The sequence below is a fragment of the Panthera onca genome, chromosome F2, assembly GCF_046562875.1.
Source record: "Panthera onca isolate mPanOnc1 chromosome F2, mPanOnc1 haplotype 2, whole genome shotgun sequence".
In the NCBI taxonomy this organism is placed as follows: domain Eukaryota; kingdom Metazoa; phylum Chordata; class Mammalia; order Carnivora; family Felidae; genus Panthera; species Panthera onca.
Window position 1 is genome coordinate 82325842 of NC_138356.1, and position 11348 is coordinate 82337189.

The following is an 11348-nucleotide window of genomic DNA, read 5'->3' on the forward strand; positions in this document are numbered from 1 at the left end:
AGGGGAGCCTCACAGGAACTCTGAGTGGGTCCCACAGTGACCCGGGACCCGCGTGGAGGTACACCGCTAGGACCGGCCCGCAGGGAGGGCAGGCTCCGGAAGCAGGCCGTCTCTGCGGGCCAGGCTGGTCCTGGAGGCCAGCTGGTTCTCGAAGTCGTTTGTGGAAGCAGGTTGCGGGGGCCGGGCTCCGGGGAGCGCTTCGAAGGCAGCTTCTGGCAGCGAGCTATGCCGGCGGGCCGCGCCTGCTGAGCGGAGAGGGAAGCGGCGTCGCTGGAGGACTCGCACCAGCGCTCGCTGCAGCGAACCCGTTGAGCCCCCCACTGCCGACGCGCTGGACAAGCTCCTCGGAGGGCCGCTGTTGCCTTGGGGGCGGGACGAGCCGGCGACGTGCCAGCCTGCGGAGTCGGCTCAGGGAGCCGAGCACGCAGGCGCCCGGGAGGTCGGGCCGGACGCTTTTGGGAGTTGCTTTTTTCCTTTTTCCCTAACTTTTCCGCTCGCTGAGCGCACGCCGTGGCGCATGCGCAGTCTGCGCCCCGCCCGGCCGCGCGGCGTCGGGCCGGGCGGTTGCCAGGGGCGACCGCATTCCCCCGGGACTCCGCGGTCGCGCGGGCGGGGCCTGGTCGGCGGGGCCCGCCTTCTTCGCTCTCTGGTTGGCTGGCGCTGCTGTCCGTTGGAGTCGTCGCGGCCGCCGATTGGGCAAGGGGAAGTTTCGCACGCTCGGCCCGCGCCCGCCACCCGCGAGGAGAGAACAGTGGGGGACCCTGCGCGGTGCCCGGGAGGGACCTGTGCCGGCCTCGGCTTCCAGGCGGGCAAGGCCCGAGCGGCGGGCGGCGATGATCCCCGAGGAGAGGACGGACGACCCGGGTTCCGGCGAGGAGAGTGCGCGGCTGCAACCGGCCGGCAGCGTTCGCGAGGTGGGCGCGTCCGCGGGGACGGGGGTCGCCGGGAGGACGGGTCCCGGACCCCCGGCCCGCTTTTGCCCGCCACCTGCCGCCGGCGGTGGCAGTCAGTCGGCGCTGGCTTCTCAGGTCTGAGCGCGCTGCAAGACTTGTGGCAGCAACCCACTTCTCTCGCCCCTAGAGGCCAGCTGGGCTGACCTCTGGGGAAACTGAGGCTCGGTGGAAAGGCCGAGCCCGCGTTACCTGCCTGAGCTGGGCTTCTGTGCCTTCTAGCAAAGGGTGGGAACACAAGTCCAGCTCAGCGTTTTCTCCCACGCTCTGGAGGACGCTCCGGGCCCCGTTCCACCGCAGGTGTTGGGTTCTGGTCTGTGACAGCCCGTGGCCCTTGTGCTAGTTCCGGGTGCCCGTCATTCCTCCTTTCCTAGCTTTTCCCTCCCTCTCTCCAGGCTGCTCAGCTTTGCCCTGGGCACCTAGCTCTGTATTTGACGAAACTTTCAGCGGCAGGCAGCTGGAGCCTCCCAGGAACAGGAAATGGCTGGAGGACTTCACAGATAGACAGTTTGTCCGTTTCTTCACTTCCCACACACCTCCTCCCCCTCTGAGGTCCCTAATCCTGCTTCGCTGACTCTGGACCAAGGACCATTTCCAGGAGTAGTGGGGAAGCTCTGGAAAGGGGTGGGAGCGGACACCTGCGAAATCTGTGCTGGGAAGGATGGGGCACTCAGGCTGCCCCTCTCTGCAGCCTGGAGCCTGGGTGTTCCCCGGGAGTCACCCACTGGCTGTCCCAGCGTCCAGACCAGGCCTGTGCAGGTGCGGCAGGGCTCCGAGGCTGCATTCTCCCCGTTCCAACACATCTCTCCAGGAGCACTTGACATTGAGGAGCAGACGAGTGGTGTTGATGAGGACAGCCCTCCTGAGCTAATGGTTTCTGCCCAGCATAGGGACCAGCCCCCTCCCTGGGCAGATGGACATGGCTATTGGCCCAGAACCTCTAGAACCTGCTGGAGCTTTGCTTCAGAAGGGGAGCGATGTAGCTTTGGCTGTGGCCTGCTCCTCCCTCCCCAGGTCCTCGGGCCTCTTGGAGGGGAGACTGCCCACCTCCTTGGCTCGTTCCCTCGTTCACAGAGCGGTCTTGACGTGCACCGTGGAGAAGAGGCACAGGCCAGCAGGAAGAGAGCCAGACAGCAGAGCAGAGAGAGGAGGGCCATGTTTTGTCTTTTTCCTTCTTGGCGCCCCCCTGAGATGTACAGATGAGGGTCCTGCCCGAGGGCCCAGAGCAGGGAGCCCTCCACATCTAGTGTTCTCTCTCTTGTTGTTCAGTTGGAACAAGCCTCCTCTCCCGTTACCTAAGGATCACAAGAAGGCCTCCCAGGAGAATGCCTCCGCCTCTGGGAGGTCCTCTCTGATTGATCTCTCTTCTCTCTTGACCATCCATGCTGGAATCTGAGGGGGTGTTGAGCCATAATCTGAGGTGATTGTGCACCAGGGGCCTTCCTCTTGAGAGGCTGTGAGGTCTCCTTTAGGGTGCCTTCATCGAGGGAGTGGGACAAGATATAGCCCCCAAAAGGTCTGAAACTGCCCCTGCCTGCCAGCAGGGGGGTGCATATTAAAGAAAATAGGCCACATTTCCTCAAATATGAGGAAGACAGTGGACACTGCAAGGGGCCTGACCTCAGCACTGCCTGAATAAAGCCCTGTCCCTGCCATTGGGGCAGCTTCCTGGAGGCACTGTCCTCACTGCCACTCTGTTCAGGCTCTGTGACCACCTATGGGGACGTTGCCCAGGGAAGGTGCATTCTGGGAAGTTCTTCCTAACTCCAGGGCTGGTGACTGTCCCAGACGAAGGCCCTTAAATGGCTAGGAGGAAGCACGGTGGCCACGGCCGCGTGTCCCACTGCAGCCCTGAAAGCCACCCAAGCCCCCTTTGGCGGAAGCCCCTCGGCTTCCCTGGCCAGAGCCTCTAGTCACCCGGCTGCAGCATCACTGTGGCTGGGAACCCCCATCTCTGGTCTCAGTTGCCACCCAGCTCTCCTGCCTGGGACCCCGACACCGGCAGCCCTGCAGGATTGTCCCGTGTAATGAGGAGCGGTGCCTGAGGTGGCCAGTGGGCAGTCGGGAGGCCTGGCCTGCTGCCTGGGAGCTGAGTGACTCTGGGCCTGCCTGTGGTTTTGAGCAGTTGCCCAAAGGGATCCCACACGTAAACAGCCAGCTGGGGTGATACCTTCGTATCACATATCAAGACACGTATCCCAGGGTCACCGTGGGCCGAGTGCCACGGGGAGCGCTGAAAGCCAGCCTCCAGCACCCCATGGGCAGGCCCCTTTCCATTAGCACCTTGGCAGGAGCCAGGCTGGGTCATCCCCCCGTGGCCGTGCTAGAACTCATGCTAGAAATGTGCGGGTAGAGTAGATTATGGGGTTATGGAATGAAATTCAAAGGCACACAAGGATATGTGCCGAGCAGTTGGCCACCTCCCGCCAGAGGCTCCCAGAGCCCCGGCACACTGGTGCTGGCTCCACAGGATCGGCCCAGCTTCTTCGTGGGGCCCCGGTCCAGCCCTGTCCCCCGCCTTCTGTGTGCTTCCTGCCCTGACCACCCCACCCCCCTTCTTTCTGGGATCCCGGGATCCTGCCTCAACTCGGCCTGCCTGGCCCCACTGCTGCCTGGGGAGCTGGCTCGGGCCCCACCTGTGCCGACCGCCGCCTTCCCCACCCTCGAGAGCCCTCTGGCATTCGTGAGCTGTTGACAGAGGCGTGGCTTGGCCCCTGTGACCTACAGCCTCTCCACAGGGCTGTGACCCCCTGGCACAGACACTGCGTGGCCGCCTGCAGAGCCGCAGGGCCCAGGTCCACCAGCAGATCAATAAGGAGCTGCGGATGCGGACAGGCGCGGAGAACCTGTACAGGTGAGTGCCCGCCACCGCCCCCATCCCTCGGGACAGTGGTGCTGCTGTCCCCTGAGGCCCCCTGGAAGCCAGCCCATGTGGGGTGATGGGAGCCAGGCAGAGACCCAGGCAGGTGCCCGACCGTGTGGTCTGGTTTGGGAGACGGACGTGTGAGCAGGTGACTACGGCCATTGTAGGCTCCCAGGAGGAGGGGCCGGGCCTCCCACCGGGGTCTGGGGCAGCCATGCTGGTCAAATGAAACCCTCCCAGACAACCCAGGCCCCTACCTTGGTGGACCTCACTGGCAGTGGTCAGCGCAGGGTCAGCCAAGTTCCTTGTGGTGCTGGAGGGGGGGCTGGTGTGCAGTGTGGGAGGCTGTGATTTATGTGGTGACCAGCAGGGCTTTCTCAGGAGAGGCACCCTTTAGGCTGAACTGTGACAGGTGTCCCAAGACTGAGGACCCGGGGGGCACCTGGGTGGCTCAGTCGGTTGGGCGTCTGACTTCGGCTCAGGTCATGATCTCGCGGTTCGTGGGTTCGGGCCCCACGTCGGGCTCTGTGCTGACAGCTCCAAGCCTGGAGCCTGCTTCCGATTCTGTATTTCCCTCTTTCTCTGCCCCTCCCTGCTGGTGCTCTGTCTGTCTCTCAAAAATGAATAAAAATTAAAGAAATTAAAAAAAAAAAAAAAAAAAAAAGACTGAGGACCAGGAAAGCGTCCTCCAGGCTGAAGAGGTGCCTCTTCCTTAGCGAGCTGCACATCAGCTCAGACCTTCACCCATGTCTCCGTGAGCCCACTGCATGGCTGGTGGCCCAGGATGATGGTCCCACCTGTCAGAGCCACAGCCAGTGTGCACAGAGCTGGCGGATAGGCTCCAGGATGCAGCTCTGCTGGGCCCAAGGGGCCCCTCCATTTCCTTAGCCGCCCTGCATCCCCGTCTACCCCACCCCAGCTCTCAACCTGGCCTTCCTGGGGACCCACCGCCTCGTCTGCCAGCTGCCCAGATGTAGGCACAGAGAGGGGCTGACTCCCACCCTTTGGGAAAGTTGTTTTTGTGTCACTGTGGAAGGCGCGCCAGAGCCCGCGTCCAAGGAGAGAGGTGGTGGGAGGCGAGAGCTATGCCCTGGGCCAGAGTCACCAAGTATCCACGTGGACAGGAATTTGCACGAACTCCAGGGGGGCTCAGAGAAGAGGGGGTGGGCCCGGGACCGCACCGCACCCCTCCATGGGGGCTGGGCCCCGGGGGCACGGCACTCTGGAGCCCAGGCTGGCACAGGGGCTGCCGCGAGGCCCAGGGGCGCATGGTCCGCCTGCAGAGCAGGGCTTCAGCTCAGTCTGGCCTCCCTCCCCCAGAGCCACCAGCAACGCCTGGGTCAGGGAGACAGTGGCCCTGGAGCTGCGCTACGTCAACTCCAGTCTGCAGCTGCTGAAGGAGGAGCTCGAGGAGCTCAACGGCAGTGCGGAGGGGGACCGGCCGGCGGGGTGCGTGTGCGCATGTGCGGGGGCCGGTGGGCGTGGGGGAGGACGTGGTGCGCACGCGCAAGACACCCTCCAGGGCGGCACCTGAGTGCTGTGCCGTGTGTGTGCGAGACACGTATCAGAATCGGGAAGGGGGGTTATGTGTGCCCGGAGAAGTAGGGGGTGGCCACTGGGCACGGCAGGGTCCAGCCTTAGAGTCTGGGCTCAACGGTTCTGGTTCCAGCGAAGGTGTCAGTGTCCCTATGATCCCCCTGGGGCTGAAGGAGACCAAGGAGCTGGACTGGTCCACACCCCTGAGGGTGAGTGCTGACCTGTGAGCCCCGGGGTCTGGTGGGACGTGGTCCTCCCCTGGGGTCAGAAGGGGTCGCCAAGGCTCCCTGGGGCAGCCATCGCATTGAACAGAAGAGGAAACAGGCCCAGAGGGAGGGGGAGGTCTGACTCCGGCTGGCTGCCGGGCCTGCTCAGGCTGTGGGAGATTCTGGTCGGACGGGTGTTGGAGGAGAGCCCACCGTGGGATCGATACGGCAGAGTTAGGCATCCTGCTGAAAGCCCACGCTGGCCACAGGGTTCCCCCACCGTCGCTCTGAGAGTCGGCACTGGCTGGGGCTGCCCCGTCCAGTCAGAGCCTCCGCTGTGAAAACCTGCCGGTTCCCAGGGTCCTCCTGGGGGCTCATGAACTAGGCTGCCCTGCAGGCAGCACGGAGAGGGGCCTCAGCTCCTGGCCCCAGTGCCCTTGCCCGTCAGGTGGGCTTTACAGGGGCTCAGAAAGGACTCTGAGCAGAAGCAGCACCGAGTCTCTGAACCCCATACCTGCGGGGGAGGGACCCCAAGGCCAGAGGAGGGGACCCGCCACCACATGTACACCAGTCCTCAGCCTTTCTCCAGGGGCCCCGGGGCCTCCACCACCCGTCTCCACGTTGGGCCGGGTGAACAGGGAAAGCCAGCACCTGCCCCTCCCCCAAGCAGGAGCTGATCTCTGGGCACTTTGGAGAGGACAGTGCCTCCTATGAGGCCGAAATCAGGGAGCTGGAGGACCTGCGGCAGGTGAGTGGGCTCCTCCTGTCCCCTCCCTGCCCCGGAGACCCCGGAGACCGGCCACCCCCAGTTCACAAGGAAAAACAAGGCTCAGCGAGGGACAGAGGCAAGGAGCTCAGTGTAGACATGCCCTGTGCAGGAGTCCCCACCAGGAGCAGCCCTGGGGAGAATGGGGAGACAGGCACACCCCGAGTGTGCATTAACACAAACACAGCCAGGGCACACACGTGGCTCTGTGCACACCAGGGAAGTTCCGTCCTCATCGGATACCGCTGGCCCCCTGGGAGTGGCTGCTCTGTGCCTGTTCCTCCCCAGGGACCCCGCCTGGGCCTCTCCGCGGTGCTCAGTGTCCTGGGGGTGGCACGCGTGGTCCACGACAGCCCCAGACCGGGTGGATGTGCCGCTTCGGGACCTTGTACACCCCTAGACCCAGGGTGCTCCCGTTGGGCTGGGACATGCAAAGGGTCCCAGGGTGGTGTGTGTGCTGTGGGACAGGTCTGGGGAACCGAGGCCCAGCTGGTGCCTGCCCCGCAGGCCATTCGGACCCCCAGCCGAGGCGAGGCAGGCCTGGAGCTGCTCATGGCCTACTACAACCAGCTCTGCTTCCTGGACGCACGCTTCATCGCCCCCACCAGGAACCTGGGGCTGCTGTTCCAGTGGTAGGTTGGGGGTGGCGGTCACTGGCCTCCCCTGACGGCTTCCCGAAGCCCTGTGACTCCTGCTGCTCCCACCCTCACCCACCCACAGGTATGACTCACTCACGGGAGTCCCGGCCCAGCAGCGGGCCCTGGCCTTTGAGAAGGGCAGCGTGCTTTTCAACATCGGGGCCCTCTACACCCAGATCGGGGCTCGCCAGGACCGCTCCTGCCCCGAGGGCACCAGGCGCGCCATTGAAGCTTTTCAGAGGGCTGCTGGTGAGGGCAGCCCGGCCCCCAGCCCCACGGCCGCAGTTGTGCGGAGGGGGGGGTGGGGGGAGGCGGGTTAGCACTCCGAGTGTGTGGGGCAGAGCAGATACACACACAGGCCCTTTCTGGGGGTGGGGGGTGGGGGGCGGGGCCAGGCAGCCCTGTCCTCCTGCTGTGAGCGCCCCTCCACAGGGGCCTTCAGCCTCCTGAGGGAGAACTTTTCCCGAGCACCCAGCCCCGACATGAGCCCGGCCTCGCTCTCCATGCTGGAACGACTCATGACCGCCCAGGCCCAAGAATGCATCTTTGAGGGCCTCTTGCTGCCGTCCACCGAAGCCCCCCAGGGTTGCCTGGCCCAGCTGCGCCTGGCTCAGGAGGCTGCCCAGGTGAGGGCAGGGAGCCCTTGTCCCACAGGAGACCTGGCTGAGCCACGGTGGCCAGATGAGCAGGAGGGTCTGGATCGGGGGTCCAGGCAGGGAGGGGCAGGGGCAGTGGCTGTGTCTCCTGTTTGTTCCCAAAGCCAGCTGTTTTCGTGGTCTTTGGAGCTGGTCAGGACCCCCGGGTCCTGAGTCCTTGCCACTGGGGCAGCACCAGTCAGAGCAGGCCCTGGGGCTCAGATTCCTGAGCTTGCCTCAGCTCGGGGTGCAGGGCAGGGCCACTGGGACTCAGGCCGGGGGCAGGCGGAGGCCGGGGCCCCAGGGCGGGGAGGCCCCGGCGTCCCACCCTGTGCGCTGGCAGGTGGCAGCTGAGTACAGGCTGGTGCACCAGACCATGGCCCAGCCACCCGTCCGCGACTACGTGCCCTTCCCCTGGACCACCCTGGTGCGTGTCAAGGCTGAGTACTTCCGCGCCCTGGCCCACTACCACGCGGCTGCGGTGCTCTGCGACAGCCCCCGTGAGTGCCCTGCCCCTCGTGTGTGTGCCGGCAGAGGCCCCGGTGCGGAGGGGCTCACGGCCCTCTCTGATCCCCAGCAGTGGCCGAGGTGGACTGCCCAGCACTCTCACAGGCCTTCCTTGGGCTCCCAGCCACACCTGGGCCCCCGGGCGCCGCACCCCAGGAGCAGGAGGGGCGCAGGATGCTCGGTGAGGCGGCCTGGCGCGGAGGGGCTAGGGCCCGCTGAAGGGGGCGAGTGACCCGTCCTTCATGAGTCACCTCTTCCGGGCATGCCTGGTGTCTGGCAACTTGCCAAGCTGCCAACTTGCGTCCCCGAGGTCCCCTTGGCGGCTGAGTCCCAGGCAGGGCCTGAGCAAGGCGGGTAGCCTGGGCGGGTGGGGGCCCTCATGGGAGGCAGCTCTTCCCCGGCCCGGCCCGGCCTTCTGCATCTGGCAGCTCCTCCCCGAGCGGCCCGCGGGCCCTCAGGATGGACCCAGAAGCCCTCAGCCGTGCTCCTTTGGCTGCGTCCAGGGGTGGGGAGAGCTGGGGTCTGGCCCGGGCCAGGCGAGCCCCACAGAGCGTGTGCCGACTCGGTCCCGCGCAGGCAAGGCCCACCTGAAGCGTGCCATCCTGGGCCAAGAGGAGGCCCTGCGGCTGCACGCCGTGTGCCGTGCCCTGCGGAGCGTGGACCTCCTGCAGGCCGTGCTGGCCCAGGCCCTGCGGCGCTCACTGGCCAGGTACTCGGAGCTCGACCGAGAGGATGACTTCTTGGAGGCCACGGAAGCTCCCGACATCCCACGTGAGCAGCCCAGCCCCTCGGACGGGCGTGTCCAGCCAGCAGGCGTCCGTGGGCCCAGGACCTGTGGCTGCCGTTGAGGCCACTCCACCTCCAGGGACCACGGAGCGGTGGGCCTCCAAAGGAGCCCACGCGGGCGCACCCCCTGCTCTCCCGCGCCTTGCCATCCCCGCAGTGGATTCCTGCCCCAGGGAGGCGGTGGCCTGGGAGACGGGACCACAGGCCGGCCCCCCAGCATCTCCTGCTTTACAGGGGCAGGCAGGCATGGCCGGAGAGCCGAGACACCCCGGAGCCCCCTGGGGCGGGGGGGGGCAGCCAGGTCCCCGAGGTCTGCAGAGGGGCCAGTGTGCGTATGGCAGGCCGCACTCGGGCCGCCCGCTCTGCTCTGGCTGCCTCCCAGGGGCCTAGGGTCCTTGAGCCTCAGGCCTAGTTCTGTTTTCCCTTGAACTCTGTCGTTTCAGCTAAAACACAGCAGAAGCCAGAGATCAGGGCACCCAGCTTCTCCGGGGTGAAGGTGACCGATATCTTCCACCGGCTGGTGAGCACCCCTGCCAGGGTCACCCGTCCCCACCTCAGCACAGGCGGCTCAGCCCTGTCCTGGGGGAGGACTCTGGACAAGCGGTGCTGGTGACCTAGCCCCGCCCTGCCCCACCCCTCTGCCACACCCGGTTTTTGACCCAAGATGTAGTAGAGATTGGGGGGTGAGGGGTGCTGTGGTGGCCCGGCAGAGCCTCTGACGCCCCTTCACCCCACCCCCAGGGGCCCCTGTCCGTGTTTTCAGCCAAGAACTGCTGGCGGCTGGTGGGGCCTGTCCACGTGACCCGGGGAGAGGCTGGCTTTGGCCTCACGTTGCGGGGAGATGCGCCCGTCCTCATCGCTGCTGTCATCCCCGGGGGCCCGGCCGCGGTGAGGCCCCTGCCCCCCCCCCCCCGCCGGGGCTGAGTCCCCGGGTTGAAGGGGGCAGGTGGGACTGTGGCCAGGGGTGGCGGGTGCCCCCGTGGGACTCAGGACCCCCCCCCCCCCGTGTCCCTGCAGGCAGCTGGCCTGCGGGAGGGTGACTACATCGTGTCCTTGAACGGGCGGCCGTGCAAGTGGTGGAAGCACGCGGAGGTGGTGGCGCAGCTGAAGGGCGTGGGCGACGAGGGCGCGAGCCTGCAGGTGGTCACGCTGCTGCCCAGGGCGGAGCCACCCAGCACGGTGAGCCCCGGGGGCCCCGGGAGGGCCTTCCCCCGGGCCCCGGCACGCCCCGCGACTGCGAGGGCATCCGAGAGACGAGCTTGCGCGCCGGCGAGCCTCACTGGCGTGGCCTTCTGGGCAGCGGCCGTCTGTGCCGTGGTCTCCACCTGGCGGCGAGTCCCTGCCCTGGGCGAGGCCGCAGCCCTCCCCGCGGTGGGCCTCCGTGTGCCCACACTCCTGGGGACCTCGGGCAGGGGCGGCGCTGCAGGAGCCGTTTCAGGGTCCCCACCCCCAGCATGGCACCCCTGCGGGGCGCTGCTGCCCTGTTGCCCTTACAGAACCCCCAGCTTGCCCCTGACGCACCAGCCACCACCTCCCGGGTCACACCCTGCAGCCTGGCCACAGGCAGGGAGCCAACCCTTACCCATTTCTGTCCCGATTGCAGGGGGAGCACCGGCCAGCCCTGGGGGCGCTTCTGAGGGGCCAGAAGGAGTGTGGGCGGGGGCCGCCAGCTCCTGGGCGAGCCAGCCCCAGGCCCCTCCTTGGCTGGAGCCACAAGGCCAAGAGGGGCAAGACCAGAGGGAGGCTGTCCCCACACCCCTGAGCTGTGTGCCGCCCTCCCCCTCCTGCCCAGGGTGGTGGCGAGGGGCCAGCTCCCTCCACGGCCCTCTCCATCCTGAAGGACTTTCGGGCCAGTTTGCTGCCCCACCTGGTGCCCAGAGCTGCCCATTAAAGACCGAGTCAGATGAGGTGTCTGAGCCTGGTGCTGGGCGCTGGACCGACACGTGGGAGGCGTCACGGTTGCTCTGCGCACGGAGTCCCAGGTGCCAGAATGCGGCCCCTGGGCTGCCGGGTCCTCACACATGCCCCACGTCCCCACCTGAGTAGGGCAGCGTCCCAGGCCAAGGGAGCCGTCCAGCTGCTTCTTGGAGTCGGGTCCGGGCAGGTTGTGGCCCACATCCTCACTCGCCCTTTGCCTCTGCCCCTCAACGATCCACATCCTGTCCACACCCTACCTTCGGGCTGGGTCAGCCTCAAGCCAAGCTTGCATTCCTGACCCCTTCCGAGGACCCCACCACTGACCCAGCCCACCTGGCACCCCACAGGCCTGCCCTCCGGCCAGTGTCCCAGCCAGTCCCACCCCCGCAACACCTTTCCTTGATCCCTCTACTTCCGTTCTTGCTGTCCCCTCCGCGTGTCCCACACTCCAGGCATAGATCCCAAACCGGCCCTGCGGCTGACGTCCGGTCCTCTCACGTGCTTCCCCAGGGGCCGGGCCTGGCCCTCCACCCCCACGCCCGCC

General features: G+C 66.6%; 1 protein-coding gene across 2 annotated transcripts; it reads left to right on the forward strand.

Annotated features, from left to right (window-relative positions):
• The first annotated feature begins 712 nt into the window (after window positions 1–712).
• RHPN1 (rhophilin Rho GTPase binding protein 1) lies at window positions 713–10791 on the forward strand. Of its 2 annotated transcripts, none has more exons than XM_060611469.3 (15): window positions 713–914; window positions 3689–3804; window positions 5134–5262; window positions 5483–5558; window positions 6226–6303; window positions 6829–6953; window positions 7042–7208; window positions 7392–7585; window positions 7938–8094; window positions 8172–8282; window positions 8678–8872; window positions 9331–9407; window positions 9629–9775; window positions 9905–10066; window positions 10491–10791. In XM_060611469.3, the coding sequence occupies exons 1-15, from the start codon at window positions 834–836 to the stop codon at window positions 10647–10649; spliced, it is 1974 nt and encodes a 657-aa protein (XP_060467452.3). In that variant the 5' UTR covers window positions 713–833; the 3' UTR covers window positions 10650–10791. The 2 variants fall into 2 exon arrangements, with proteins under 2 accessions (XP_060467452.3, XP_060467453.3); XM_060611470.3 differs by having other exon boundaries at window positions 8175–8282.
• Window positions 10792–11348: the final 557 nt, after the last annotated feature.

Excerpts from the sequence above, each read along its gene's own strand:
- RHPN1 (XM_060611469.3), top strand. The coding sequence starts at position 834 with ATGATCCCCGAGGAGAGGACGGACGACCCGGGTTCCGGCGAGGAGAGT. Across the intron at positions 3,805-5,133 it reads GGCGCGGAGAACCTGTACAG|AGCCACCAGCAACGCCTGGG; the intron begins GTGAGTGCCCGC and ends TCCCTCCCCCAG. Across the intron at positions 6,304-6,828 it reads AGCTGGAGGACCTGCGGCAG|GCCATTCGGACCCCCAGCCG; the intron begins GTGAGTGGGCTC and ends CCTGCCCCGCAG.